The sequence below is a fragment of the Lepidothrix coronata genome, unplaced genomic scaffold (assembly GCF_001604755.1).
Source record: "Lepidothrix coronata isolate B3197 unplaced genomic scaffold, Lepidothrix_coronata-1.0 Scaffold54, whole genome shotgun sequence".
Taxonomy (NCBI): domain Eukaryota; kingdom Metazoa; phylum Chordata; class Aves; order Passeriformes; family Pipridae; genus Lepidothrix; species Lepidothrix coronata.
Window position 1 is genome coordinate 3,921,511 of NW_016690234.1, and position 27,825 is coordinate 3,949,335.

Consider the following 27,825-nt stretch of genomic DNA (forward strand, 5'->3'; position numbering starts at 1 on the left):
TGTGAGTGTAGACCAAATCATGGGGTTTTGCAGAATTAACTTTATTAAAAAAGTAAAGAAAACAAACCAGTTTTTTCTTCTGTTACTGTTATCTCCTTAAGGATACCAAAAGCCTTTATTTGACTTATGCTTTTCTCCATTGCATTAAAAGTTTATGAATTCAAGCCTTTTTATTTGCATCTTTGATGTGCAGGAAACATCAGGATAGACCTTTCTCTTTATCTTTTCCTGCTATGCTTATAATTTTCAGAATAACTGAAGAATGTAGAGTTTGGAAAATAGGGTTATTCAATAGTGGGCTTTCCCCATTTCCAAGATATGTTAAAGTCCTACCAGCTTCCACTTGGCTTTTGGTAGTAGGTTTAGGTAAAAATCCTAATTTTCAAAGCAATTAAGTTTGTCAACTCAAACCTCAGATTTCAACCACAGCTTGCTGTGGTTGGTTTTCTCTTGGGCAATGCAGATCAGACATGCCGTGACAGAATAGAGGAGAGTTGAGGACAAAAATGTCCTGCTCTGGGATGGTGGGGAGAAGGCAAAACTTCAGTCTTTGGTTGTCACCAGGAAATGGGGCTAAGTCTTCTTCTTTGCAAACTTCGTGGGACGGTCGGAATTGGAATGTGACTTTTTAATTCCAAAACCTCCACCTCCAGCTTCCTAAAGAGAAATCCTCTCCCATGCAATTCTGAAACTGGGGGAAGAAGCACCAGGCCCTCCATGCAGCGTGCTGGACACTTTGTAGCCGATATTAAAGATGTTTTAAGGCTGTAGTACGAAAACACTACAAATAAAACTGAAATTGACAAGAACTGGTGCTACTCCGTGTTGCTGTTTGGGGCGTCGTGTGTGATGTGTTCTTCCATCTGCAGGCAGGGCTGTACCTAGGGCTGCCTTTCCCTCTGCTTTGGAGTTGAATGAAAGGCAGGAAGAGCCAGAAGTATCTGTGACCACCCCCAGAAGAGTTTTAGGGGAGAGCAGCGGCGGCTGTCGGGGTGACGCCGGTCCGGGTCCGCCTGTCCCTGTGCCCGGCGGGTTTGGCAGCGGTGGGGCCGGTGCAAGGGCTCGGCCGCCCGAGAGCGGCTGTTGCCCCGCGGGGCCGCCGCGCACCGGCCGTGCCGAGAGAGGAGCCTCCCTGCCCCGGGCTGGGCTCCGGGCTGGGCTCGGCTCCGCTCCCGGCGGTGCCGGAGGATCGGCCGGGGCGCCGCCGCCGCCCCCCGAGCTGCGCGCGGCCCCGCGTGCCGGCGGCTGTCCCGGCCCGGCCCCGCCTCGCCGCGCTCGCCAGGAGGGGCGGGGGCTGTGGAGCGACGGCGGCAGCAGCGAGCAGGCAGGCGCGGAGCTGCCCTTCCATAGGAGCCGCCATTAGCGCTGGGACCCGCTGACAGGGTCTCGGCGGCGGCGGCCGGCGCGGCGCGGGGAGCGGAGCAGCCGGGGTGGGTCCCCGTTTGATGGATCCCCGGATAGCCTGGTTCCAGCCAGAGCAGCTCGGCCCCTCGAACCGCCTGTGGATGCAGATCTGGGAGACCACGCAGGGGGTCCGCAACCTCTACTTCCAGCAGCAGCAGCAGCAGCAGCAGCAGGAGCAGCAGCAGCAGCAACAGCAGCAGCAGCAGCAGCAGCAGCAGCAGCAGAGCGCCCCCGCCGCGGCCGGCCCGGCCTCCCCGCCCGGCATGTACCGCGCCCCCCGCGCCGACCCCCCGCCCGACTTCCTGCCGCTCGAGAGCGCCAACAACCCGCACAGCCGCGGGCACCGCCAGGCCTCGCCGCCCCCGGGGGCCGCCGCCTGGGCCCGGCCCGCGCGGGGGGCGCCGCCCGCCGCCGCCGCCGCCGCCGCCGCCAGCAACAAGAGGAAGCGCGACAACAAGGCCAGCACCTTCGGGCTCAACTACAGCCTGCTGCTGGGCCGCGCCCCCGCCCCGGCCGACGAGCCGGCCGCCCGCGCCCAGCCCGGCCTGGCCGAGCCGCTCTACACCGGCACCCCCTGGAAGAAGAGGAACTACAGCCAGGGAGTCGTGGGGTGAGCGGCCGCGCGGGGCGGGCGAGGGGGGCGCCGGGGCCCGGCCCCGCTCGGCCGCCGGAGGAGGAGGAGGACGACGACGAGGAGGCGGGGGCCGAGGTCCTTCCCCGCCCCGGGGCCGCTCGCCGTGGCCGGGCAGCAGTGGCCGAGGGGCCGCTGGGCCGCGGGCCCGGCGGGTGGCGCAGCGGGCCGGGCCGGGGCGGCGGGGCCGGGCCGGGGCAAGGGGCGGTGGGTGCCGGGCTGTCGCCGCCCGGTTCTGGTGACAGCTACGCCCGCCGCTGCCCGAGCGGCCTGCGCGGGGCCGGGAGAGCCGCGTGTGTCCGTGTGTGTGCCCGTGGAGCGGGCGCGCCTCTCCGCGGGGACCGGCGCTCCGCGGGCACGCCGCTGTCACCGCCCGTGCACGTGTTGGGCGCTCCCGGCCGCTGCTCCTCGCTGTCACCGCGCTGTGCCGGCGGTGTGTTCCCTGCTCTGGAGCTCTGTGGTGCCCTCGCTGCTCACACACGTGCGGCGGGGCCGGGGGAGGGAGGTGGCAGGGCCGGCACGCCTGCCCTCCGCTGCGCTGTCAAGCACACCTCTAACGCTTTGTGCTGCCTGTGCAACAACGGCGTGGTAGGGACTAGAACTTGAAAAAAAATAATAATAATCTGCTGGCGTTAAAAGAAAGCGCACAGACTAGGTAATTTCCCGGGGAGCTCTTGATATAAGAGCTGACAGAGTGCACGCAGGCAGGCACCTGCTCTCAGAAATAAACTTCCATGCATGTGTAGTGAGCTATGGAGTTCAGTGTAGGAATATTAATGGTTGTCATGGATCTATGACTGTGGAATCCGTGTGCTGATCTGAATATTTTGTCCCTGATGTTTTTGTGCTAGCTTAGGTCTCATCGGTTGGCATTGCGTGGGCCCCAGGAGATGGAGGGCAGCAAACACTCATCTTCTGTTCACCTGAAAACTGGTTTGAGCCCTCCTCTCCTCTTTTTGTAAACACGACGATGGCTTTTGATATGAGAGATGACCTGGATAAAAGCCATTTGGTAACTTCTGTGGATTTTTTTTTTTTTGGAAGTTCACGCTTTTCAAAATATAACCTTTGCCTTGAACCCTCCAGGGTCTGCGTGGTGGAGGTTCATGGTAACAGTTGAAGGCCTGGAAGGGCTCATTTTAGAAATCAGTAGTGACCGGGTTGTGAGAGTTTTTGTGTGCTCAGTTTGTACCTAAGGGTCCTTCAGCCCCCTTCCACTAGAAAGCATCGACCTTTTTTGCCTTCCAGAATCTCTGTTCTGTAAGACTTGTCAAAATGACTGGTCAAATTTGCTGGTCATTTTGGAAGACAAACTCCTACCACCTCTGCCTCCCTGTTTTCTTGTAAGCGCTTATGTTGCCTTTACTTCTGGGGTTATAATAATTAATAAAATGACACTGCAGAAGTATCTTTTTTAGAATTTTTTTAGTCACTATAGCTTGGAACATTCTGTAACTTTCTTCACACGACTTAAAAGTAACATACTAAGTACTCAATTTTTGTAAGTTAGTTTTTGGACTCTGTTTATATTCTACCCTGTAACTTATTTACTTGAAGGCTGAGGAACATTTTATAGAAGAGCTTTGCTCTCTCTCTGTCTTGTAAATTCATAAACCTTTTTCTGTATTGAAGATATAGGGGGAGAAAAGGGTGAGTTTCAGCAAGAGATTAAGAAAGATATTAATAATAACAGGAACTCTGCCAAAGTAATCAAGGTGTTGCTAGAGTTGAATTTTGGTGGAATCAGTTTCCAACTCCAAGTGGAAGCACGTAAATTACGGAAGTTTGCTTCCAAAATGCTGTGAATTCCAAAAGTTTTTAGAGGCTGTTGGCTAACAGTCTTGAATGAAAAATTGTGGAAACAGTTTCTAAAAGGAACTGAAGCCTCCCAGGAAAGCCTAGAAAATGCTTATGCCCTGTGAAGGTTGCAGTGTGACCGACTGGCTGCTGGCAAGGCCGTGTGAAGCCTCCTGTGCCTTGGTGTGCACGGAGGTGCTGCCATTGCTCCTGAGCGCAGGTTTCTCTTTAACTCTCTGTTGTAAGGCATCTGTCTGCGTCTCGAGACACTGAACAGTAATGATGGATAGAGAGGTTTGTAACCTAGCAAATGAGGTTGTTGCTAAAGTAAATATTTTAAAGTCATTATTTCCAACGAAAATTCCCAAATTTGTGTTGACTATTTCTAGCAGTTGTTGGGGAAAAGAAGATAGCTGCATTGCTGTTACAGCATTACTTGTGTGTTAACAGATATCTTTTTCTCCCCTGATTGCTACTATGCAAGTTGTGAAACAGTAGTAAAGGCTTGAAGTGCTTTTCTGTCTCTACCATCCTGTAATTTTTTTCAGTTAATCACTTTAAATTTTGCATCTTTGCAATACAAGTGGTGTAGAACAGTCCCACTTTCAGAAAGATGAGGCCTGATTTGCTGGCAAACGCAGTTGAATGCTGATATGTGGCATTCATATTTCCAGTGCAAGGATGTTACTTGTGTGTATGCCTGTGCAAAACCAGCCCTGAATATGCAATTCTATTGATCAGCTGTCTGGGAAAACAGTCCAATAATTTTTAGCCTGTTGGACAGATTATGTAAACACATAACAGCATGTAACTAGCTGTCTAAAGATTTAGGTAAGGTAAACAGGTTGAAATAGAGATTTTGGTTAACAGCTTAAGTATGTGTTCAGTCAAGTTTTGGATTTTTTAAAAAATTATTAAGAAACATGCTCTTTTAGATAATGGTATTTAGGTATATGAAGAGATAGCCAAATAATTAAAAAACCCCCCACAAGAGTATTGGTTTTGATTTCAAGATAGATTTTTTACAAAGCCTGCACAATATTTGCTAACATTTGCCTATGCTGAAGTATGGACATTCAACATGTGGCCAGTTTTTGCTCCCACAGAGTTAATGGTGGTATTGTGTACATCCTATTGTGGCCTATCTTTAATACCTTTCCTCAGTGTAAGTTCTCAGACTTGAAATTCTATTAATAATGCAGATGTTTGCATTACTTTGTTGTGGCACTTTTAACTGTGACTTGTGAAATAGCACTGTAAATCATCTAGTGCTGCCTGCGAGTTGCTTTGCACTGGTTGGATTCAGCTTGCATGTCTTCCGTCCTCTGGGGACTCTCTCATCAGACAGTAGTGCTGGAAAGAACAGAGAATGCAGAAAATGAATGAAAAGTTTTACAGCACGCATATGATGTTACTATTGACTTAACACGTATCTTCAAAGAGTTAAATTGGATTTGCCTTGACAGAGTAGTTAGTAGAAAAACTCAGGGATGTAGGAAGATATATGGATTGGGGGTTTTGGATGGGATTCTGTGTGTGTCTCTGTGTCCCAAGGGCAGCAGTAAATAATATTAGCAGTGTCACAATTAGAAAGGAAAAAAAGGTAGTTGGGTTACTGAAATACTATTTTACAGCTTTCACCAAGTTTAGATTGAGCCTGGCAAAAAGGTGACACAAGAACTGCTGAAACAAGAAGCCTTAAGCATAACAAACTCCAATAATAGAGGCTTGTGCTTAAGTTTGGCATGTTTCTTGTTGGTTTCTGTGATTCTTGTGCCAAAGGAAAGGGTCCAGTTTGTACACAGTTCCCAGGAAGGAGATGTGGGTTTGGGGACTCTGTAGGGAGCTGGTTAATTTTCACAATAATCTGCAGCCAAAGGTGCAAACGCAATTCATGTCTGAGTTTAAGGAGTTAAATCTGTCATGGGTACTGCTGAGGTGGAACATGGTTTACATAGAAAACAGCACTTTTTGAAATATTAAATATACACTGTTTTGAAATACTGATGGAAACTCTTCCATGAAAGGGAGAGAATCCTGTGACCCCCAGAGGAGGGAGGTGCACACAGACATTCACACCCTCCCATGCTGCTGAATTAGTTGGCACAGACTCAAGCAGACTTCTGCTTAATTGATATAAGGGTTCCCAGCATGTTTCCCAGGATTACAGAGGATACCATGAAATAAAATTATAACTACTTTAGAGAAGAGAATAGCTTAAAGCCATACATCTTTGCTACAGAAATTCCATTGTGAGTTTTCACATGGAGTTTGTCAGCTTCTCGGGTCTTCCTGTCTTTTTTTTCAAAGAAGTGAAGTGCATTAAGGCAGCACAAGCCCCTTCTCCCAGGTGTGAGCTGACCAGAGGACAAGGAGCCACATTAAGGCAGCTGTCAGTTTGTGATAACTTGCCCTGTGTCTCCTCAGCTCTATTTGCTCAGGCCCTTGCATGGTATCAGCCATGGCAGCATGATTTCCATATGGGCTGGAGCCTGAACTGAAAGAGCTGAGTGTAGTGTGAGCAGAGCAAGTCTGTGTACCTGGAGCAAAACCTCTAGCCAGCCTGAATGCCTAACTTGGGGAAATCTGATAAAATCCTAATCAGTTGTGTTGTTTTTTCATCATGTACTGTGAAGTGCTTACATCAAATGCAGGGGTGGTGCTTGATTTATTGTTGCATTACTTGATACAAATGTTCCACGTAAGTGAAACACCTTTGTGCACAGATTCTGACTCCTGGTGAAACAAAAAGGAGGAGTGTGCATAACTTCTTCATGTGTCTTCTTGTTATAGTAGTTGCATGTGGTTTGGATTTGGTGAATTCATGTACATTGAAACGTAGGTCCCAGGTGAATTCACTATGTACATCACGTGTAAAAAAGAGTTATTTGAGAAGACATCATAGACACAGATCCCCTTTCTTTCTGGAAAAACCTCTTAGAGCAGATCTCTGTCCTCACTCTGTAGCTGTGTGTGTCGCTGTAAGATAGAAGTGCAGGGATGTGACTCAAGTGCAGATCCTTTTCGTGTCCCCGTCGGATGAGCTCCAGTGTCGCTCCCTGTCTCATCCTGAGTCATGCCACAGCACTGTCCTGGCAGTACCCTTGTGACAGCTTGTGCAGCTCTTGAAGCCAGTCAGCTGGGTTTTATGGAAGTGAAATCGGATATTTCCCCACAGCCTCCTGTAGTAAGAAATGACTTCTTTTGGAGGGACTGGGAGAGAGAAACACGTTTACTAGTGAATGAAGGTGATGGACCAAAGGCAGTTTGAGGAAACCTTTAAGAAATATACTGTGCATGTTATACAACAATATTGCTTGAGGTTGCAGAATTTTGGAATGGGGCCAACATTTCAGCATGTTTTCTTTAAACAGTTTAAGGAGGACTTCAGAGGCTGCTGATTTCTACACATGGAAGGAAACAGCATGTGGATGTATTCCTGTGAACTGTTCTGTTTTCTCCAATTCATATCTTTAGTTTGGGACTTGGATACCTATTTACCTTGGAGTGGCTATATAAGGAGCAGAAGTTTGGCAGACTTTTTTTGGTAGATAGAGATGTCTATATTAAGTAATAGGAAGAGCATGTCATTCCTTCTTGTGTGCTTGCTGATTCCTGAGAGCTGCTGTGTGCTTTATGTAGCAGTAGGCATTGAAGAAAGTGGATCTGTTCACCCTGAATCTTTATTAGTATTATATTAAACCATATTGGGGTTGTAGCTCATATTTTTTAGTTGTCAAACTGTTAGTACAAGGTCAGCTTTAAGAAGCCTAAGTTCATATTGTCAGTCCTAGGGAACACAAGCAGATGGAGACATGTATCATGGGAGCACACTGTTGCTTTTTTCTTCCCTTCAGTTTTTTTTTTATGCTATCTCACTATGCTAGTTTGTTCCTGGGCAGTTTCTAGTCACTTATTTAAAATTGGAATATGAGGTCTGTTTTTCACTTTGGGAATTCACAAAACTCTTAAATATGGTTTTCAGAAGTCGTGTACATAACTTTACCATTAAAATAGGCAATAATAGAAATACTTAATATTTTTGTTTTATTGACTTCGTAATGTGAGGATTCTGAACAAATCTTTCAATATGGTGTATGTGCTCCCAAAATAGTGCATATGCCAAAATTTAAGAGGTGACTGTTGATTCAAAGCTTGTTGTTTGTGTTGTATGTGATGTAAAACAGTGGTTCCTACACTCTCTTTGCTGGATGTTGGAACTGGCAGCAGAAGGATAATGCAGCCTAGAGCCAGCTTAGGTGTTGTGTTGAGGGATGTGTGTGCTGGTAGTGATATAGCAACATAACCAGTGAAAATCTCCCACAATTCGTATTATGAGCAAATAAATACCATTGCTTTTCTCAGTGAGCAGTTGGCATGCTAATTCATTATTTGAACATGCTGGGAATTCTTAAATTATGAACATTGTCTTTTTGAATTATCTTTTTGGATGAACTGTCAAAGAGCGCTCAAGATGTCAGTCCTGTTTGAGTATTGCTTTCTGTCCCTCTGCCTAGAAATTGGGGCTAAAGAATATATTTCTATAAGCAAGAAAAAGAGAGGAAAACTAGTGAACTGGATGTAGGCTTCAGTTATTTTTCCTAGGCAACACAAAGCTATAGAAGGAGCAATTTGAACTTTAATCATTTTGTAACTTTACCAACAACAGATAACACAGCAGGAATTTTTTCCGGGAATACCGTGAATTTATGATATCAAAGCAAGATAGACAAGGATTGAGGCAGCAGAACTCTTGTTCTTAAGTTTGTATAAAAACCTCCCCTACAGATCTCTAGAGATGGTATTAATCTTTTCAACAACTTTGTATTGGTGATCCTCCTGTCACGCGATCAATATTAGTATTGCTGCATTCAGTACAGGTCTTCTGATACTACCTGTCTCTGGTGGTTGTCTTCCTGACCCTTAGAGCTGTGTCACAAAATCTGTGTGAGACTGAGCCCCACATCCCACAAGCTGATTGTGTCCCTTGGCTGCCCCCAGGGCCACTGATCTCTGAGGATGGGTCGCTGGTGGGAGGCAGCTGTGCCAGGGCAGCTCTAGCACAGCAGCTCAGTGTGAGGGTGGAACTGGCTGCCTGACTGGGGCTGAGGATGTCTTATGCTGGTGCATCAGCAACATCTGTTAATTTTCTTCCTCCCGTGGTGACAATTAAGATTATTTGGCAGACCTCATTCCAGATCAGCCTCTCTGACAGTCTCATAATGTCCTCCATGGCAGGAGAACTACATCTGAATTATTCAAAAGCAATGTGCAGTGAAAGAGGCAAAGTCTTGCTACAATTGCTTGAGAAAGCTTTCTGGTGTGGAGTTCTCCATCACCATGCTATATTGTGTATAAAACGCAATCTTTTTTTTGCACTGCATTTTTTAGGATTTTTGCTGGGAAACAATGGTAGCAGGATCAAAGTGAGTGTCTGTGCATCTCCGCTCTTCCATGTTGTCGATGTGGTCTCTTATGGGAGAAGTAGGCAACACTATATTGAAGGTGCTGTTAGACAGCACGGAGGAAATAGTGTTGTGATTCTGTAAGTAATAGGACAAATGCAAACATTAAAGTCCTCTAGGAACTTCCAAATCAGAGAAATGAGGGTAATATTATATGATAAATGAGAGATGTGTAGGTAAGTAGCAATATTGGCTCATTATCTTTACTCAGTGTGGATTTATTTCCAGTTACATTTAAGTACAGCCATTGAAAGTATCACATGCTTTCTTACCATTACTTTGTTTCCGGATGCAGTAACACCTGAAAGAACTTGAATTAACCTGTTGCAAATACCAAGTACAGATAAGCCCTTCATATACTGTCATATGGTACTTAGAGTAAGAATACAGCTAAAATACAGCATGCAGGAATATCGTGCTGTAGTCTGTGATGACTAAGGTGTTGGTCCAACTGTTATGTGTCAGTGTGTAGTCTGAAGACTGCAAGTCGTTAATCAAAGCTTGTTGACCTTGCCTGACCTCTTGATGTTGTGATTGATCTGAACTGAGGAAGTGTGATAACATAACTTACTTTCTTAAGCTTTTTTTAAGTCTCACTCTGTTAATTTTAGAACTGTTCGCTTCCTATGTTACTTTAGGAACAGCTGATATTTTCCTATATATTACAGAAAGCAATTGTGTTTTGTTGTGGTTTTGAGGGGTCTTTTTTGTTTGTTTTGTTTCAAGAGAGTTGTTATACAAAGCATACTCCTTTATTTGCATCTGCATTCCTCCCCCTTCTCCCTCACTAAGATTTTGACTTTAAAATAAGTATGCATGTCATTTTTGAAAATGGTGTGAATGAGTTGTACCTTGCACATGACTTTATCTCTTATATATTCAGAGGCACTCCTGGTTGGCAAGCTTTCCACAGCTGCTGGTCAAAGTATTAAGTTCAACATAGTGTGGTGAAGGAATTATCTTCATCTGAATAATGGTCATGATTGCAAATTGCAGTCTTGGGTCATAGTATTGAATCAGGCTGAGAAAAATGAGGTCATGGTGGTTTATTTTATTTGATTTTTGCTTTGTTATATCACACTCTTCAGCTGGGTGATTCAACTCCCATGCTTGAGGATCTTTTATATATTCAGCCTTCTGGTTGTGTTTTGTGCTCAGCATCTTATGCTCATTTGTTGATGGGGATTTTTCCTTGTAGTAGTCATACTTGGCGGGTAATCACATGAGAAAATTTTCATGTTGATTTTTGCCTTGAAGAACTAGTTTGTTATTGAGGTAAGCAGCTTCTCTACATGTACCTCTGCTTCCGACATCAGGTGGAAAAGAAGTTGGCCTCATCAAGCTGTTAGATTTCTTCTTATGGGGTAGTTTTTGAGATGTGGGAGAAGGGATAGTACTGCCCTGCTTTTATTGCTGTCTTCTATTTACATCAGCTGCAATCGTTTTTCTAGCTAAGTTTGAACTAACCAGTGATCTTCTGAAGCTGTTCGTGTTACAACCTGGACAAATGTGACAGGGCACATACAGGTGGTAAAAGATAAAGTTTCAGTGGCAGTAAGTAACAGTGTCAGCTCCTGGCATAACAGCACCTTGGAGCAAATGAAGACAATAACTGTATTAACACACTTCCTCTCTTGTTTTTTGTACAATGTGGTATTTGCCTGTAGGCATTAAGTCACTGAACATTATATGCTGCAATAGTTCAATTCAGCCTTTGCTCCTCTGAGGCAAACCTGCTTCAGGCATGCTGGAACGTGCTCTTGCAGTTGCTATTGATTTAGCAGTTTGTGAAGCTCACAGCGACCCTCTTATGCCTCTCTTACAGCCGATCCCCACTGCTGCATCTGCTACTCATTTTTTGGGTACACTAGACACTTTTACTTGATCTTCTTTTGTGTGGTTTCAGCGAGTCGGATGAATGTTGAGTGGGTTTCTGAGAGCTCTGAACAGCCTCTCACTCTCCATTTCCTACTTTGTCAGTGCACAACACGTGGATGGTGTGAGGAGATGTGCCATGCCAGGGATGCCTTATCCTAGAGTGGGTTCCAGCGGATACCTTTGTGATACTAGGTCTGGGTTTGGCCATTACAAGTCCCTTTTTTTCCATTGTGCTGATTCTTCTGTCATTATGTCCAAGCAGAACCCAGCAACCGAGGTAGTCATGTGAAATCTTAAATAAGTCATCTTTCAGCATATATTGGTGTCTCTGAATTTTAATCTTTTGGACTCATGTTTTGGTATCTCAGTGAAAAATTGTCTAAGCTTATATTGGTACTTTTCTGACAGAGGTACTAGCTGAAGCTTCAGGGGAAAGAAAGAAGATAAACTCCATGATTTGATCCACAGGGTTAGTCAGAGACCCGCTTCTCTGGATAATTTGAAGGACGAGGCCTGTCAGCTACATTCAAGGAAGAAGCACTTCTTGCAGTTCCTGACAGTGAAGCTCTTGAGTGTCCGTGTCTGTCACTGGGCTGATAGAGGTGACCACAGGAAGCATTTTTCTGTGATCTGTTTAGGCAGTGTCCTTTCTTGATACTGTTTGTAGCTTTCTATCCTGGAATGATAAGCAGAGCAAAAGGACGCTGCTGACTCCAAAATACTTTGCTGTTATTTCTCCCAGCCCATGGTGTTTCTGGTACCTGTGCATTCTCCCTTGCAAGGAGGAGTATCTGAGCACAAGAGAACAAACCAGAAGATGAACAAATAGTTTCTAATACATACCTTTAAGGGAGCATATTCCTATATCATGAGTCCCAAAATGAATACTGCATTGTTTAATCTGAACATAGTTCACTGTTCACACCCCTACTGTAAAGATAACAATTCATTAAAGTAAAAAGTTACCTGAAATGTTCCTTGTACCTTTGCCATATTATATGTGATTGTTCCTCCTCCTCCTTCAAAATGCACCCAATGCAGTTGCTTTTAAGCATTTGGAAGTGAGGGAGAACCACATCTGTGATTTTAGTTTTGCCTGAGTACGACAGCAGTGCATCTAAACTTGTATTGGTACTGTAGCAGAGTGTCACTGAAGTGCAATAACAAGTAATAAACAGGCGATAAGCTTGTTCTGACCTTGAAATAGGTAACTTGGACTCTCTGTCCATTTTGCTTGAGGAATATAAATTTAACCTACAAACTTAAAGCCTTGTGATTTTAATTGTAATTGCTAGCTTCAGATCTTTTCTTAAGAAGTTTTGAGTACTTCTAGCATAGGAAATGTACCAAAGTAACTTGTGACTCACTTTTGTATTCCTTGAATGTTCCAAAGTGCTGTGCAAAATTCCTTCCTCTTAAAAAAAAAAAAAAAAGGCCACCTAAAAAGCTGTGAGTATTAGAAGATGCTGGAAAGCCTTGGGAATCTGCATTGACTTTCCAAATGGCATACTGGCACTTCAGTTTTAATTTGAAAATGATCTTATTCTGGACCTGAAAAGTTATTAATGAACTGCAACTCTGGCTAGTTATTGGACTTAATATTTTTATATTAAATTGTTTAAAGTTTGATCTCATGTTACTGAAGGAGAGGTGTTTGGAGTTTTACTCTGTTCTTGGTTCTTCTGCCTACTTAGCAGCTAAAAAGCAGGCTGGCTGCACAGGTGGATGTGAGGAGGGTTTCTGGAGTTAGCATGGTGTGTACTCGGTGTGTGTTCCTGAGCCATGGGGCCAAGTGTGCCGGCAGCACTGGCTGGAACTCAGACCTCAAACAGCTTTTTGTCTTGGCTTTGAGGTGACAGTGTAAGCCTGGCGTTGTCATACTGTCTTTTCTGTCTTGGGAACTGGTGTGCGCTTGTTTGAGGTGAATGTTTGAAAAGTGTGAATCAACTCTGATGGGAGGAGACGGGAGCTAATAATTACATTGCTCTTCTTCCTTTCATTTCACTAATCCTTCGAGTCATATAATTTATCAAGTCATAAATAAGAATATTTGCCAGGCAGAACCCGCTGTGTGTGTGGAAGTAGGGGACTCTTCTCCGCTCTGTTCTGTGTGAGAAAACCTGTGCAAGGCTTGCCAGGCTTCATGTTGGGTGACCCGCTGCACACGCAGCCGTTCACGCCGCGGCAAAGCTCTGTGCTGCGGGATTTTAGCTCCCATCAGAGTCCTCACGTGGAGACTTTTTTCCGAGCCCATGTTATCCACCAGAAGTGCTCATCAGCTTGCTAGGAGCGTGTTAGTCTCGCCTTTGCCCAGATAACATGTGGTGTCAGTTATTGGCAAGTCACAGATTGTTTGTTTATGTGATAATATTTACTACTCTAACAAAATAGGAGCAGTGTACTAGTGATGTATAAAGAACTGTGCTAGCCTGGCTTATGGAGACAGACAGAAAGGTGTATTACCTGACCCGCTGTTTCCTTCTGCTCTGGTTTAATAGTAACACCATTGGTGAGATTTGCAGAACTGATCTGATCTAATAAACCTTCCTTTTTTCTTTTTAAGTCCCTGCTCTTAGCTGTTGTGCTGGCTCAGAAGGGGTCAGAGCTGCTCGCAAGTGTTACAGTAATTTAGTGGCTGTAGCTTTTGTTAGAGCTCTAACCCAAAAGTTGCTGTGTTACTGGGAAAGTTCAGCTAATACTGATTGAACTACTATTGATACTGATAGTTACTTTTACTTCTTGTTAAGCTCTTGTTTTAAAAAACCCCCAATTTATAAACTGTTGTTTGATCTTTTTGAGTGAGAGATTTTTAAGCAAGGGGAATTGGCAGGGTTAGGAATTACTAATTCCTCACTGTAGGAAATAGATACCTTTGACTTGTCTGTGGTTCTCATAGTTTGGAAATTTACCTCAAGTTGTAATTACAGAAAGTCTGAAGTGCATGCTAATAGTTGCACTTTAAACTTTAACGCTTTTAAAAATACGTATCTGTATTTTAAATGAGGAGGTTGCAAACTGCATAGCTAGTATTTGTAACTGTTCCAGCAGACCAACGCTTTTTTGCAATTGAGCTAAAGAAAAACTTGTGGCGCTGTTTTATAGAAGTTGGAATTACTGATGTGTTTCAAGATAATTAGATATTGCTAGAGTTGAAGTCTCTTTTTCATTATGAAATAAATTAGCTATTTCCCATTGCTGCTCTTCCCACTTTGTTTTTCCTGCACAAAACCTTTTTCTCCTGCTTCATCTTGTTCTTTTGTTAGTACTTTTTCTTTCAGCACAGTTGAGGTAGCAGTTTCTCTCAATTTTTTTTCACTCTCTTAGCAAAATGCAGTTTTGGCACCCCATTTCCTGGGAGAAGAGAAGCAGGAGATTCTCACAGCACTTGCTTACAGAGATAGGGGAAGGAGGGATGATATGTAGATACTTCCCAGGGAAGAAATAGAAAATTATTCCCACACATGCAATGATTCAGCTAGATTGTTTTTATGTACAGTGTGATAAAAAAAAAAAAAAGGCGATGGGAAGTAAGGGTATTTCTCAAAACAGTCTTTCCAGTTGGCAGTTTGATGTTTTTGCTGGAAATGCTGTAAAAATAGAGAGCAAGACTGAGCATGCATATGGCATAGGTTTAAAAACCAGTGGATCAGTCACAGAGTTACACTTCAAATGGCTTGTTGGTAGGACTAATTCAAACATCTGATTTATAATTAAAGTTCAGTAGAATTTTTCTCCCTCTTATAAGACAAATTTCAGTGGGAAAAATTCTAGTACATCTGAGTATGTTTTAGGGAGGCAAGGCACACACTGAAATTTATAAACAGACAAAAAATGGTCGCTTTTACCTTGATAGGAAAAAAGATCTCCTACATTATTCTTGATTAAAGAATGTGTTAGAGAGTTTTTATTAGAAGTAACTTGGATCAGTTTAAAGAAGATGGTATTCATCCTGATGGAAGCAAAGGATCTATAAAATAAATAAAAAACTGAAAAGATGGAGATAACAATTTAAATAATTGAAAAGAACTGTCCACATTTCTTCTTTTTCTGGTATTTTTATGTCTTTACTACACTAAGGCTGTTTCCATAAAGCGGTACTACATTAGTGCCTTTTATGATGCAGTTAAACCCATAAGTTAATGTAAAATCCAGAACATAAATAAAAAAAATACATTAATTTGAGGGATTTTGGGGGAGTGGGACTTGATCGTGAGGAAGAAAGAGGGGACTATGCTATAGTCTTTCAAATACTTGCACAGGATAGAAATTTTAGGTCTTATAATGTAAATTTGGTGGGATCTCTTTTTTTTTCTCCTTCACAGCATTTGAAGAAATGCGCATAATCACTCCACCATAATTTCTGGAAGTGAACAAACTAACTTCAGGTTTTCAAACTCAGTATCAGAATAATCAGATTAATCCCCAAGGACATTAGTCCTGAAAACAGGATCAGGGTTCCTGAATCATTTACATATTTGTGGAAATTTTGCCCTCCCTCGGCCCTAAAAGGCAATTCTGTGAATTACTCAGCAGACAACAACTATTAGTTAGAAAGGTCAAGATGTTCCTGAGTGACCCAACACTGAAAGCTGCCCAGAGGTGGTCTGGGTGTAGAAATGCCAGTTGAAGGTGTTTCTTCCACTGGCCTCTTTCCGCCCCTTGCAGGATGGGAGCGATGGGTCCTCCTCAGGCTCCCTGCTGTGCTTAGGAGAAGTTGGCTGCTTTAGCTGAACCGATGGAGGTGGTGGGATTTAACTTGGCTAACTTTGCCCTGCATGGATTAGGGCGGGTTGTGTAATCCTGTTATAACAGACCCTGTCGCTGGGAAGCTGGGGGGTGGTAACAAACACCTGGGCTATAAAGAACAGGGACAGATATAAATCTCATTTGTTTCACTCTCTGCCAAGGGAAAGTCTCCATTTGCATCTTCAGAAACTGTTTGTATGGTAGATATCCTGATTTTTAGTGAGGTTTAGTAATCATATGGCGCTGGAATACCTGATTTTTCTGCATGTCTGTTTTTAGGTAAACTGTGAAAATATGGTCTGTGAAGCTGTAAGTCAAATGAGTGAACTGAAGAAAAAAGATGTGATATCAAAAACCCAGCTCCTTAAGCTTTCCTCCTTTGTCAGGTTACTATTATGGACATGTTTTGGAATGTTTCATTTTAAAGCTCCCATAGGGCATATGTGGCTCAAAATACAGTTACTATGTGACCTATAATGTATTGATATGGTTTAGTAACTAAAGATATAAAAAGTGATGGTCAAAGTCTCTGATGCTTTTGAAAATTGTTTGCCTTATTAAGCACAATTTTACTTTCTTACAAGAACGGATGTGTCCGTCACCACGAAAGTTAAATGCCTATTAAATCACATGCAGATGCAGTTAGGTGTTTTTTTCAGTAGCTTAAGCAAGCAAATATTAAAAGGATTTGTCTGCTGCAGAGGCCCAGGTGGTAGGGAGAGGACCTCAGCAGATGCTTCATGTTTACTGTTCCCTTCACTACTCTAATGTTTGATTTTGCTTGAGTTCGTAGGTGGGAAAATAATTTGTGATCTTTACAGTGTCTGCTGTTGTTCCTGCTTCATTATTCAACACATGTAGATGGTAATAGTAATTTAGAAATTATTTTATTAAGCTTATGGAAGGTCAGTGTTAAAATTGAAAGGCGATTTGGGAAACTGTTGGGTTCCCCAATACAGTTGTGAGGAGGAGAGGGAAGGTCGGGCTCTCTGTGTCTTTCTTTTACCTTAGTACAATGTTGTTCAAAACCACTTCAGGACCAAGTATGGTCCAAGGGGGAAAACCTTTGTTTAGTTCTTGAAATTTTTAAAGTTTTGGCAGAATTTACCAGTGCCATCTTTTTCTTAGCAAAATACTTTGTGAAGCTTCAAACTGAAGTTATTCTCTCTTCTGTGCAATGCTGGCTTTCCGTTTGGGAGTGGAGGGATGGATGCAGTTTAGACTCTTAAGTGTTGATGCTTTCAGGAGATAGAATACCTCAGATTCCTCCTTCACATTCTTCCCAAAGACAGTTATAATCCTGAAAATCTACAGTATTTCTCTTTGTTGCCTTTGATTTATTTTCGTTTCTTCCAGAGGAGACTTAAAGTGATAGGGGCAACTAAACGCTGTCCTGTTGAAATTATTAATCCAAAGAAAACTCAGAGACAAAAAGCGTGTTTGGTGCTTCAGGGGTATGTTGCAAATATCCCTTTCAAGTGTGGATATAAAATCATTAGATTCTTAAATCAGAAGTGAGTCATCTCAAAGCGTAGAGTTTGGGAAGACAAAAGTCATCTGTGTGTTCATTCCTTACTTTTGCCCACCATCCACAGAGTGTCTAAATAATTTAGATTTTTGTCATTCTGAAAATTAAGCTTCTTTCAGAGAATCCTGCCAAAACCAAATTGTATTGTACAAGCATTGGATGATTTTTTTGAGTGTGGTTGATATCCATTATTTTAAATTATCTTCAGTGATGTTGCAGGTAGCCTTTCCTGTGCAAAGGAATATATACGCCCAAGGCAGAGGAAGCTCTTTGGGATGGATGAGCAGAATTTTTAACAGTTGGAGTAGAAGCCACGGGTAACGCCCTGATGAGAGAAATTAGAACATGCATGCCTGCATAATTTCTCCTGTGAAATGAAGAGTGAAGAAGAACCAGAGGAGAGTAGGAGTGTAGCACAAGTGCAGAATGACAAAAGCGGGAAATTTTTCAATTAAAACTTATTATTCTTGTTAGTACAACATGGCATGTTAGCACACAAAGGCAACACTTACCTGCTCTCCTGTGATTAAGCAAAACCAGTCAGAGTCATCTTGATCTCACTGGCTGCTCTGCTGGGCAGGACTCGGCTCTGCTGCCCGGGGAGGCCGAGGGAATGGTCCCACTTGGGGCAGCTGCTGCTGTGGCTGCTGAGCCCTGGTTCGGCCAGGAGGCTTCCTCCAAGCTGCTGAAATCAGTGAGTGTGGTGGGCTGGTCATTTACTCTGCATCAGAATCCTCGTGCAGGGAAGTGAAACTTGGAGTATCTCCAGTTGAGTTTCACAGAGTGACGTGCCTCCCAGTGTCACTCTTGGTTTCAGTCCTGGACTTGCAGCAGGAGAGAGTTATGCTGGTTTATGTGTCAGGTGGCTGAAGTGTACAATAAAGCGTATGTTCTTGTCCACATTATCTCTCTGTGTGCTCTGCATATAAAACAGAAATGACATTTTGTTTGTATGTGATTATTTTTAATTGATTGGCAGTTGTGCAGTGAGATTCCTACTCGAGAATAACAACGTCTTGGACATATGTAAACTAGTTTGAGATTCCCGAGTTGCACATTTAGAGTACACAAGTTGTGCTACAAAGTAAAGTAAGGCATGATCAAACTAAGAAAGTATGATGTTCCACAATACTTGCACCTGCACAAAAGCTGTGGCTTTTCACCTGAATGAAAGTCTCCCACACAATCTTGTGTTCCTCATGGGACTATTCAGTGTTGTTGCCATCAGAAGTCATTCTCGTGATTACAACTTTTGCAGCCATCATTTATTTTTTAATGATGCATCACTGTCAGGTGAACATAACAGACACTATAATCCACTAAATTGAGTGGCTTCTGTTCTCTATAATTCTATTCAGTCTGTGAATTTCTGATGGAATCAGCTTACCAGGGTTGAAAACAGGCTGTGATTCAGGTAGAACTTTGTTTTAAAGATAGAAAATATCTAAGAGCCAATTTTATTTTTCTTTTCCCCATATGTTAAGATTTCAGTAAGTACAGGACAAAGACCCAGTTGTTTACTACTATTTACTGTAATAAAAAAAGTGAACTAATTCTCTTATGCATTGCAAAGAACTCTCTCCATGCATCCCAGGTAGGTCTTGGATGCTGGTGTGCTTCAGTGTGACTAATAAGCCAAATGAAATACCTTTCCATAGTGAAATCAGGTTTATTACAGTGTAATTTCCTTCTAAAAACAAGTTTCCTTTTGAGGACTTTTGTCTGAAATAGCTAATGAATGTAATGGTATTAAATAATTAAATAATAAAATACTGTTATGATGCCAAAAAGAACATCTCAGTCTCTTTGATCTTCATTTCTGCTAAAGATAGAAAATTTCACTAGAGACTTTTGTAAACAGACTCCATTAATCCAAACAAATTGTTTTGGAAAACAGCAACTATAATAGATGTTAAGACAGTGAATAACCTTGAGTTTTAATTTTCAATACAGCTTGAGTTAACTCCACATTAATTGGAGTCACGCCTCTAAGTCATGTTGTACTGCTCTGAAATCCGCGTGTGGCTTCTGTTTGTCTTGGCTTTAATTAATCATTCCCTTATTTCTTGGCAGCAGCCGTTGTAGGGCAGGGAAATACTGTTCCAGGTGTAGTGTTGAGCCTCTGTAGCCTCTGCCTGCCTCCTGCATAGCGAGGCTCTGTGCAGCACAGGCAGTCCTGTCAGCATGCAGTCCTGCAGCAGATGAAACGTAGATGTGTCTGTACTATTTCCAACTGGTGGAAATAGTGCTGATGGGAACTGTCTCTAGTAGTCTTTAAGCCTTTCTTCTATCATTGAAAAAGTTCAGATTTCGTTTTTTCTACATCTGCCAGGTTTAGTAACATTCTATGTTATGTAATGTAAGCTGCTGTGTGTTTGCATGTAGCTTGATTTGTTTTCCCACAGCTTTTCATGACTACCTGAGAATAAGAAGGATCCCATTTGAAGAGATGCAGATGTCTGTTATTTATGTTTAGAAAAAGAAATACATCTGGTTCTGACAATACATTACTTTATGTCCCTCTTAAGAGTGCACCAAAGGATATAACTGTCTCTATTAAGACTGTCAGTGGAGTTAATAAGGAGAAGTACCCTGAGAACTGCAGTGTCTGTATGGTTTGGCTCTCTTTGCACTTCGGGGACCTCATTTCTGATTGCCTTGTTCTTTCCAAGTTCCCTGATGGGACAGGGGAACAATTAACTCCTGTATAGCAGAAGCCTAAGAGCAGCTGGGCCCACTAATGACGGGCAGTACGGATTTGTGCTGTGCCATACATGAATTTCTCCCCAGGGATAGTCCCTTGGTATCATCCCAGCATGTCTCATGCCATTCAGTGCCCTCAGAGAACACGGTGTCACTCCTCATGTCTCAGTGCACATGTGCATTCAGTCCTTACTAAAAACACTGCTCTGGGGCAAATCATGTGCCTTGTGGATGTAACCAGTCTTTCCAGCTAGTCCAGAGGAGAAGAGGCAGAAGTGGGGCTGTGTTTCTTGATCAATTCCCCACTGTGTAGCCCAAAAAGACAGATCTAACTCCCAGGTCTTCCTGTAAGCTGGTTCTCCAAATTTCAGTTGAAAAATAATTTGTATTTTCAAGAGTTTAATTATTGGTTTTTTGACTGCTTTCCTTGTTGCTTATGGTTTTGAATGCTTGAATGGTCAAGCATGTGGAAACTAAATTGAATTCAGTACGTGTGACTGGCAGTGAGGACAGAGAGTGAACTTGGTCATTGGAGTGCTCAAGTTGTCCTTTATCACATGCTTCTCACCTGAATCCAGTACTTGCACTGGGAAAATAGCTGTAAGAATGTTTAAGTGCCAACATGTGGAATAGCAGCGAAGAGTAGAAGAACAGGAGATGTCTGAAAAGCTGAAGGCAGGGTAGTCAGTGTGGTGTAAGGGATTGCAGTGGTGGTTTGGAGTGTGCACGTTAACTCTGGGGTATAAGTTTCCAAGGAAAAGCAAGAAAGCAGCTGTGGAAGGAGGTAAGAAATTTCCTCTGTCAGAGGAGTTTTTCTCTTTGCATTGTCTATACAGAGCTGTCATGGTGGCCACCACAAGTTGCCAGGCTTTTGTGACTATTCCCCTAACTGGGAGGGGTGTTTGCGGGGAGAGAAGTTTGTGTTGTTCATAACTCTGCAGTATTGAAGAACTTAATGCAGGTGGTTTGAGTTCTGTCCCTACCCTGACTCTGTTAAATACAACTATCAGATTTTTTAATCAGTTTTGTTGACACCTGTATGCAACTTCAGTTATTAATGTTTCATTTATTTAGGTGTGTGTGCAGTGGGGAAGTATTAGATTCCCTGTCTCAGCTTGCTCTTAATAAATGGATCTCTTCTGATGGTCCCTCGGAGCTTTGGTGAGAGATGCAGTTGTACTTGGTAACTAGAAACAGCACGTTTTTAAAGATAACTAGCTATTACTGTAGTGGTCATTGCAAGAAACAAATGAAATTAATGTAGTTACTCTGTGACTGGAATGACATTATTTGTCAAGATGATGATGTGTTTATGGTACTACAGGAGCACAGAAATTTGTAGCACTGTATGAAGACATTTTTATTTTAGTTCTCATCATAGGCAAGCTAAACATAACTTACTGACTGCGAGAAGCACATGTAATAGAGTAAACGATATATGGGTTAACTGTCTGTCAGTCACTTATTCTTCTGAACCACCACTGCTGCATGTGTGCTACTTATTTTCTGGGGTTATGGAAGGAGAGTGCATTTTTAGTTTATGTGAGTTCTGCGAGCAGATAAAGAAGCAGTTTTTCTAGCTCTGGTACTGGCACAATTACTGACAACTTTTGCAAGTGTGGTGCTGAATACAGACTGCTGCCTGAAACTCCCTGGCTGGTGCCAAGGGGCTGACTAGGAAGTGTTGGCTAAAAACCTCCTGTTTAAATTTTTGTGAAGTGTGTACTCAGAGCTTACAGCTGCAGTCACAGTTGAGGACTGAACCATTTCTGTGTTACGCTGGCATTAAAATAGAGTGTGACTTTCAATGTGAATTGGAGGCACTTGGATTTAGATTTGCTTCCACGCTTTTAGCAAATGAAGTGCAGTATTGACCTGTTGGTATGAGAAGCTAACGTGAAACGAAACACTAAGAAACGTTGTGAATGTGGATTTTTTTTTTTTAATTGCATGCTGCTCTAAAACTGCCCCTTGAGGAAATTGGGAACTAGGAGCTTAAAAAGCATATTTGATTAGAGTAGCTGGTATTTCATTCGCCTGTGGGTTTTTTCCTGACTTTTTGTTCTTTTTTTCTTTTCTTTCTTAGTCTTCATGAGGAAATCATTGACTTTTATAAGTATATGTCTCCCAGACCTGAAGAAGAAAGAATGCGGATGGAAGTGGTGACCAGAATAGAAAACGTTATCAAAGAGCTCTGGCCTAATGCAGATGTGAGTAGGACACTCTTTTATTTGTTAATTTATAAAAGCAATGTTTTGTGCCTGTTTACTTCATGAAGTATTGAATACTGAAAATACAGTTTATTTTTCCATGTTAAGAAAACCAAAAACCACAAAAAGACTTCTGGTCAAATGAGAGAGCTGATCTTTCTTTCTAGAATAATACAGGTTAACATTTTCTATCACACATAGAACCAAAGACAAGTTAGTCCTGCTGTAGTCACAAAAAGGGCATAAGGTGTGGCAGCATTCTGTCTCATGAATATTTATTTACTAAGATTAATGGGAACATATCAGACATGCATGCATGTATTTTATTTAAAAAAAAAAATCTTCTGAAACTCCTGTCTTCACTAGTAGCAGGGCTTCTAGTCCAAAGACCCTGCAGTCTTAAATAAATCTGTTGAAGTGGAATACCAGAAATGCCCCATTACATAGACCATGGTATATTTAATGGACAGTTAAATTAAATTTGCATATCTTACAAATTTAAAAAAACCAGGAGTTTCTGTGTAGGAAGAAACAAGTCTGTGGATCTGTGTATTGAGTTTACAATCTGTAACACCTCTTCCCACTGAAGATGAGTTTTGGTAGTACTTGCTCATTTGAAACAAGTGTTTCTCCTGTGCAGAGCTAAGCATTTTTCGCTAAGGTTGGATTAAAGAGAAGACAGAGAAGTTGCTTTTACAAGTCAGTGTGATTTTATGGGGACACAGTTGGATTTCTGGCATAATTGAATCTAGTTTAATTGTTTTCCTCTAACTAATATGGTGTTCATTTCCAGAATGCAGATTTGTAGCTGTATTCATCTATTTGTAGATAACAGTAGCTGAAAATAAGGGCTTGTGAGCCAGAATAGCAAACCAAATTCAGACAGCAGAATCTCTAGTATAAGGAATGCTCTTTGATCCTGCTACAGTAAAAGATAACATTTTGACATGAGTGACTTAAAACCCCGGTTCATTTCAAGTCTTCTTAACCTGTTTTTTTGAATGTGTTTCTAGAAATTGGCAGAATATGACAGAATATGAATTCTGTATAAGCCCTATGTATGTGGTGTGTGGTTTTGTGTGTAAAATGTGCTCACATTGTCAAGGTGTTTGTTGTTACAATGTGTCAGTAAGGTATCATATGGAAGGAGCACTCTCCACTCAGTGATAGCTGCCTTTGCACAGTTAGAGGGAATTGGTGGAGGGATTACTACCTGTATCTGGGAATTTTGAGCACAATCAGTAAGCTTTCCATGGAAACTGTGTAAGAGACTTTAGCACGTGTCATAGGTGTTGTGCAGCTCTCCTTAACCCAGTGAAACAGTGAGCAGACCCTAATCAGGGCTAGGAGCAGTGGGCTGCCAGTCTGACAGGCCATAGTATAGGAAACAGTGTGGGTGTGAAACTGCATGCTGTGATACACCCTGCTAGTGCCTTGTAGGAAGGGATTTCACCAAAATCACTGGTTGCTTCAGCCTAGAGAAGATTTCCTATTTCCTAGGCAAGTCTGTGTGCTGCAGACTTAACTAGTGCAGTGGGGTGTGTGGATTTATTACCAGGGGTTCTCTCTTTGTTACCGCCCGCACTTTGAATGAGGCACAAGACTTAGTGCTTACAGAGATATTCCGTTTGTAGGACAAGCTTGATCTGTCAAAGTTAAGTCTTTTGTATTAAAAATAATTTTTTACATATATATATATGTGTGCCTATATATATATATATATATGTATTTGGGGCCTTGAGAAAATAGTTTTTCTTTAAGCTACTGAAACATTTGTGTTGCCACAATCTATTTAAGAAGGGGAAACAGTTTACAAGCCTTACCACAGGACACAGCTGACCACTGGGCTGAGCTGTAATGTGACCGAGAGGAAGCACACACTGTGTAGTTGAAAACTGAAGTTCATTTTTCAATTAGTGCCAGTTAAAACTGCCAGGACTGTCTTTCTCTGCTGTGCTTGAAAATGTTAGAGAGTGAGAGTGTGCCAGTTCCTGTTTTCTCAAGTCAGTAACTGTTCTTCAAAGCCCAACTGCACTTTGTCTGCAGTTGTTACATTGAGGAGGAATTCTCCTTTTGTGTGTCCTTCCATTTTCTGGAGGCTAGAAGGGAACTGAACAGTGACAACAGACTGCCGGGTTATAATTTGGAAGTTACTGTGCTGTTATTTTTCTAACACTTACTTTATCAGATCAGCTTGGGAACTGAACTGCTGAACTCAACTGTGTTCAACTTTGACAGTCTTTTGTTGTAATTTTTCAGTCCTTTGGGTTAATCACTAACCTTTTGGTAATCTATGTTGGTTTAGCTACTTCTAAGATTCAGGTTTTGAGTACATGCTCTGAGAAGGTGGAGTGTTATCTGGTTCAATGTCCTCAGCCTTAGCTGTAGTGTAAAGTGATGAGTTAATGTTTAAGCTGTTCATTTTGAGTCATAGATGCAGCCAAACCAGCTAAAATAAACTTGTAAGTTAAACATACACATTTAGTTTGTAGTTTCTCACTAAACACATAGGTAAGACATAGTCTTTAAAAATCAGATACCAAGAAAAGGGAAATGAGGCTTCCACAGAGAACATGTGGAATGTGCCTGAGCACGTACTTTTTTTTTTCCCCTCTCCTGTTCCACTTAGGAAAAGGCTGAAAAAGCAGATGGAGGGGGGTAAAACTAGGTACCCTAAACTGTAACTTTATTTATAGAAGTTAGCAATTGTGTCATTTGCTCTCTTACTCAAGGGAATGTGCTTAGAAGGAAACATTCCTAGTAAGTGAGAACTGTTCTTGGCATCAGCAAGGCTCTGACCATAAGAAACGCTTTAATTACGCTGAAACCAAACATCCCAAAACATTAAATGAAAACATTTTAAGACAAAGATTTTTGACCAGTTGAATATGCAAATTTGACTGTTGAACAAATTAATACTTACACGGTGGAATTTAGGATATATTTGCTAGAGTGTCCTCAGCTTCATGTCTGTGTGACCTCATAGATCTGAAAAGAGGTAATGTTGCATACTTCATGCACTTCAGTTATGAAAATACTATGATGGAATGAAAGCAGGAAGATGAACTCTGTTTAGTTCAACAAACCTCAGAAATTCTACTTAATGACATAGAAGGAAGGGAAATTAAATTGGCTATGGTGTTTTTGACAGAGGTATTTTGGTAACAAGGATTTACCAAGCTTTTGTGGGTTTCTGAGTTCTGTTGTGCATAGTGAGCACGTATTTGGGCACATACTGTAATTAAAGCTCCTTTGGGAACTTTGGAATTTAATATGAACAAGTCCGCAGAAATGTGGGAGAAATAGTAACAATAACATGGAGGAGTCATTGCAGTACTGTGAAGTGTGAAGTTACCTTATGAGTGCAAATCCACATCTCTGTCCATGTAGAATAAAAATATGATCAGCAGTGTTGGCACACCACAAAAACTAATGCTCACATCTCAAACCATAGTAGAGTCCTGTATTTGGGATACCTTAAATGCCTGCATGGCTACAGAGCTTCAACAGTTTAAATTCCAAATTGATAATAAATCAAAATCCTTTATAATCTGTGTTCTGATTTCCCCCTTCTTCCTCTTTTATCTTTACAGATTTTGTGAGAGAGAGAGGTTGAAGTGTGGGTGTGGGTTTCTTTTAGAATTGTTCAGTGTTTCTCATACTCTGAATTATTGTACAAGAGCAGATGTTGTCTCATTCCTTTCAGTAAAGGTCATATATGTTGTATCAGTAAGTTTATGAATACTTTCAGGGTTGTTTATTCAGTAAAGGCTCTCTTTGCTGTTCAGCTGAACACACTGTTTTGTTTGATAATGTGAAAGCACATTTAGTTTTTTCTGAACCCACCAGTGGTCATTTTATTGTGCAAAAGCAATTTTCTGATGTTTTTGGTGGCCAAATAAATCCTGGTTTGACTGAACCCTGTTTCATAGGGGGTGCTTTTATTATTATTCTGGATTAAAAATAGTGATAATTATTATTAGTCTTAGCTTTGTGATGCCCTTATGCTTTTGTTAAGATCTAGTACAATATTGATGCTCGTTCTGTGGCATCTCTTGCAGTCTTTGCTGGTTTGAGAAGCTATGAACTTTCAAAATGAAATTGTGTATGTACTTTTTATTGGGAGTGGGATGAGGGGGTAAAAAGAATGAAGTGATTAAAAAAAATAGAAGCACTCAAACTACTTCTTAGTCTACTGAAGTATTAAGACGCTTGCAAAACATCATCTCTTCCTGTCTCCCCCTTTTTCTTATCCTGAAGGGGAAAAACATAAAAAGTGGGTCACTTGACATCCAAATAGGTGGCAATCAAGCTAGTGTATGAGACTCATTAAGGCAGAATACTCAAGTCTGTATAAGGTGGCTCCAGGAAACACATCAGAAGACTGTCTGGTTGAAAATTAGTCCAAATGTGTAGATATTTTTACTTTGAAGTCTCACCAGCCCCCCTTTGAGACTCAGCGCATGAGTCCGACCTCCCGCAAGGCTTGGCTAAGTAATGAGAGGGAGGTTTTGGACAGCTTACAGTGAAAACCTGATGATTTACACCTCCAGTGATGGTAAAAATCCAGCATAATAAAGTAATTCTTTGGGACGTGAAGCTTTACAAAACTGTTCGTTGCTTAAGCAGAAATAAACAGAGTTATGCTACTTGCTTTGTAATTCAGAAAAAAAAAAGGCTTATGATATAATTAATTTTTTTTCAATGGAAATGCATCAGACCTAAACTTAGAAAATACTTAAAAACAGAAGGGTATCCTTTGAGATATGAAAGCAAAAACCAAATTGAGCTGTTGCTGTTTTTTTAAAATGTTCTGTCATCCTTAAGTGTTTCGAAATCTTGTGGGTTCTGGGTTTTTGCCAAATTTGGTCATGAGGACAATTTTTTTTACATTATAAAGGAGTTTTTTTTAATAGAAAAGTTAAAGTTATTAGGGTTTCATGGGTAATAACAATGGAGATCAGCCGTTTATGGTACACTGAAGATATGAATGCTTTAACGGGAGTGTTCTAAGTGCCTGTCAGCAATACCAAAATCTACCAATGGAGGGTAGCAATAGCCAGCCTTTACGAGCAGCTTAATAGAACTTGTTTGTCTTCTGAAGCCTGAAAATTGGTTTTCATATATATCCTTTTCTTGTGTTTCAGGTGCAGATATTTGGAAGTTTTAAAACTGGTTTATATTTGCCTACAAGGTTAGTAATTTTTCAGTGTAAATTCTGTACAAGAGAAAAGATGACTTGTTGAAACTGTACCCCTGGGGTGATTTATCTGCTCTCCTTGTGTCTGTGTTACATGTGTTGATACTTGTTACATTAAGAAAGTGTTAAGATATTAGTTTTCTGCGAAGTGTAAAGGAATACAGTAAATAATATTAACTATAACACAACTATTTCGATTTTGCATGTATCAGGAAAAGGATCTGAATTACCATGTGGTCAGAAAAGGCTTATGTTGTGATTTG

General features: G+C 41.8%; 1 protein-coding gene across 1 annotated transcript in view; it reads left to right on the plus strand.

The window, feature by feature from the left end:
• The first annotated feature begins 1,357 nt into the window (after positions 1 to 1,357).
• PAPD5 (poly(A) RNA polymerase D5, non-canonical) overlaps positions 1,358 to 27,825 on the plus strand; it is a 42,371-nt gene continuing 15,903 nt past the window's right edge. The window contains exons 1-3 of the mRNA XM_017816115.1: positions 1,358 to 2,014; positions 22,239 to 22,362; positions 27,510 to 27,556. Of these exons, the coding sequence (XP_017671604.1) occupies positions 1,446 to 2,014; positions 22,239 to 22,362; positions 27,510 to 27,556 (740 nt within the window). The 5' untranslated portion in view covers positions 1,358 to 1,445. The remainder of the gene's footprint in view (positions 2,015 to 22,238; positions 22,363 to 27,509; positions 27,557 to 27,825) is intronic.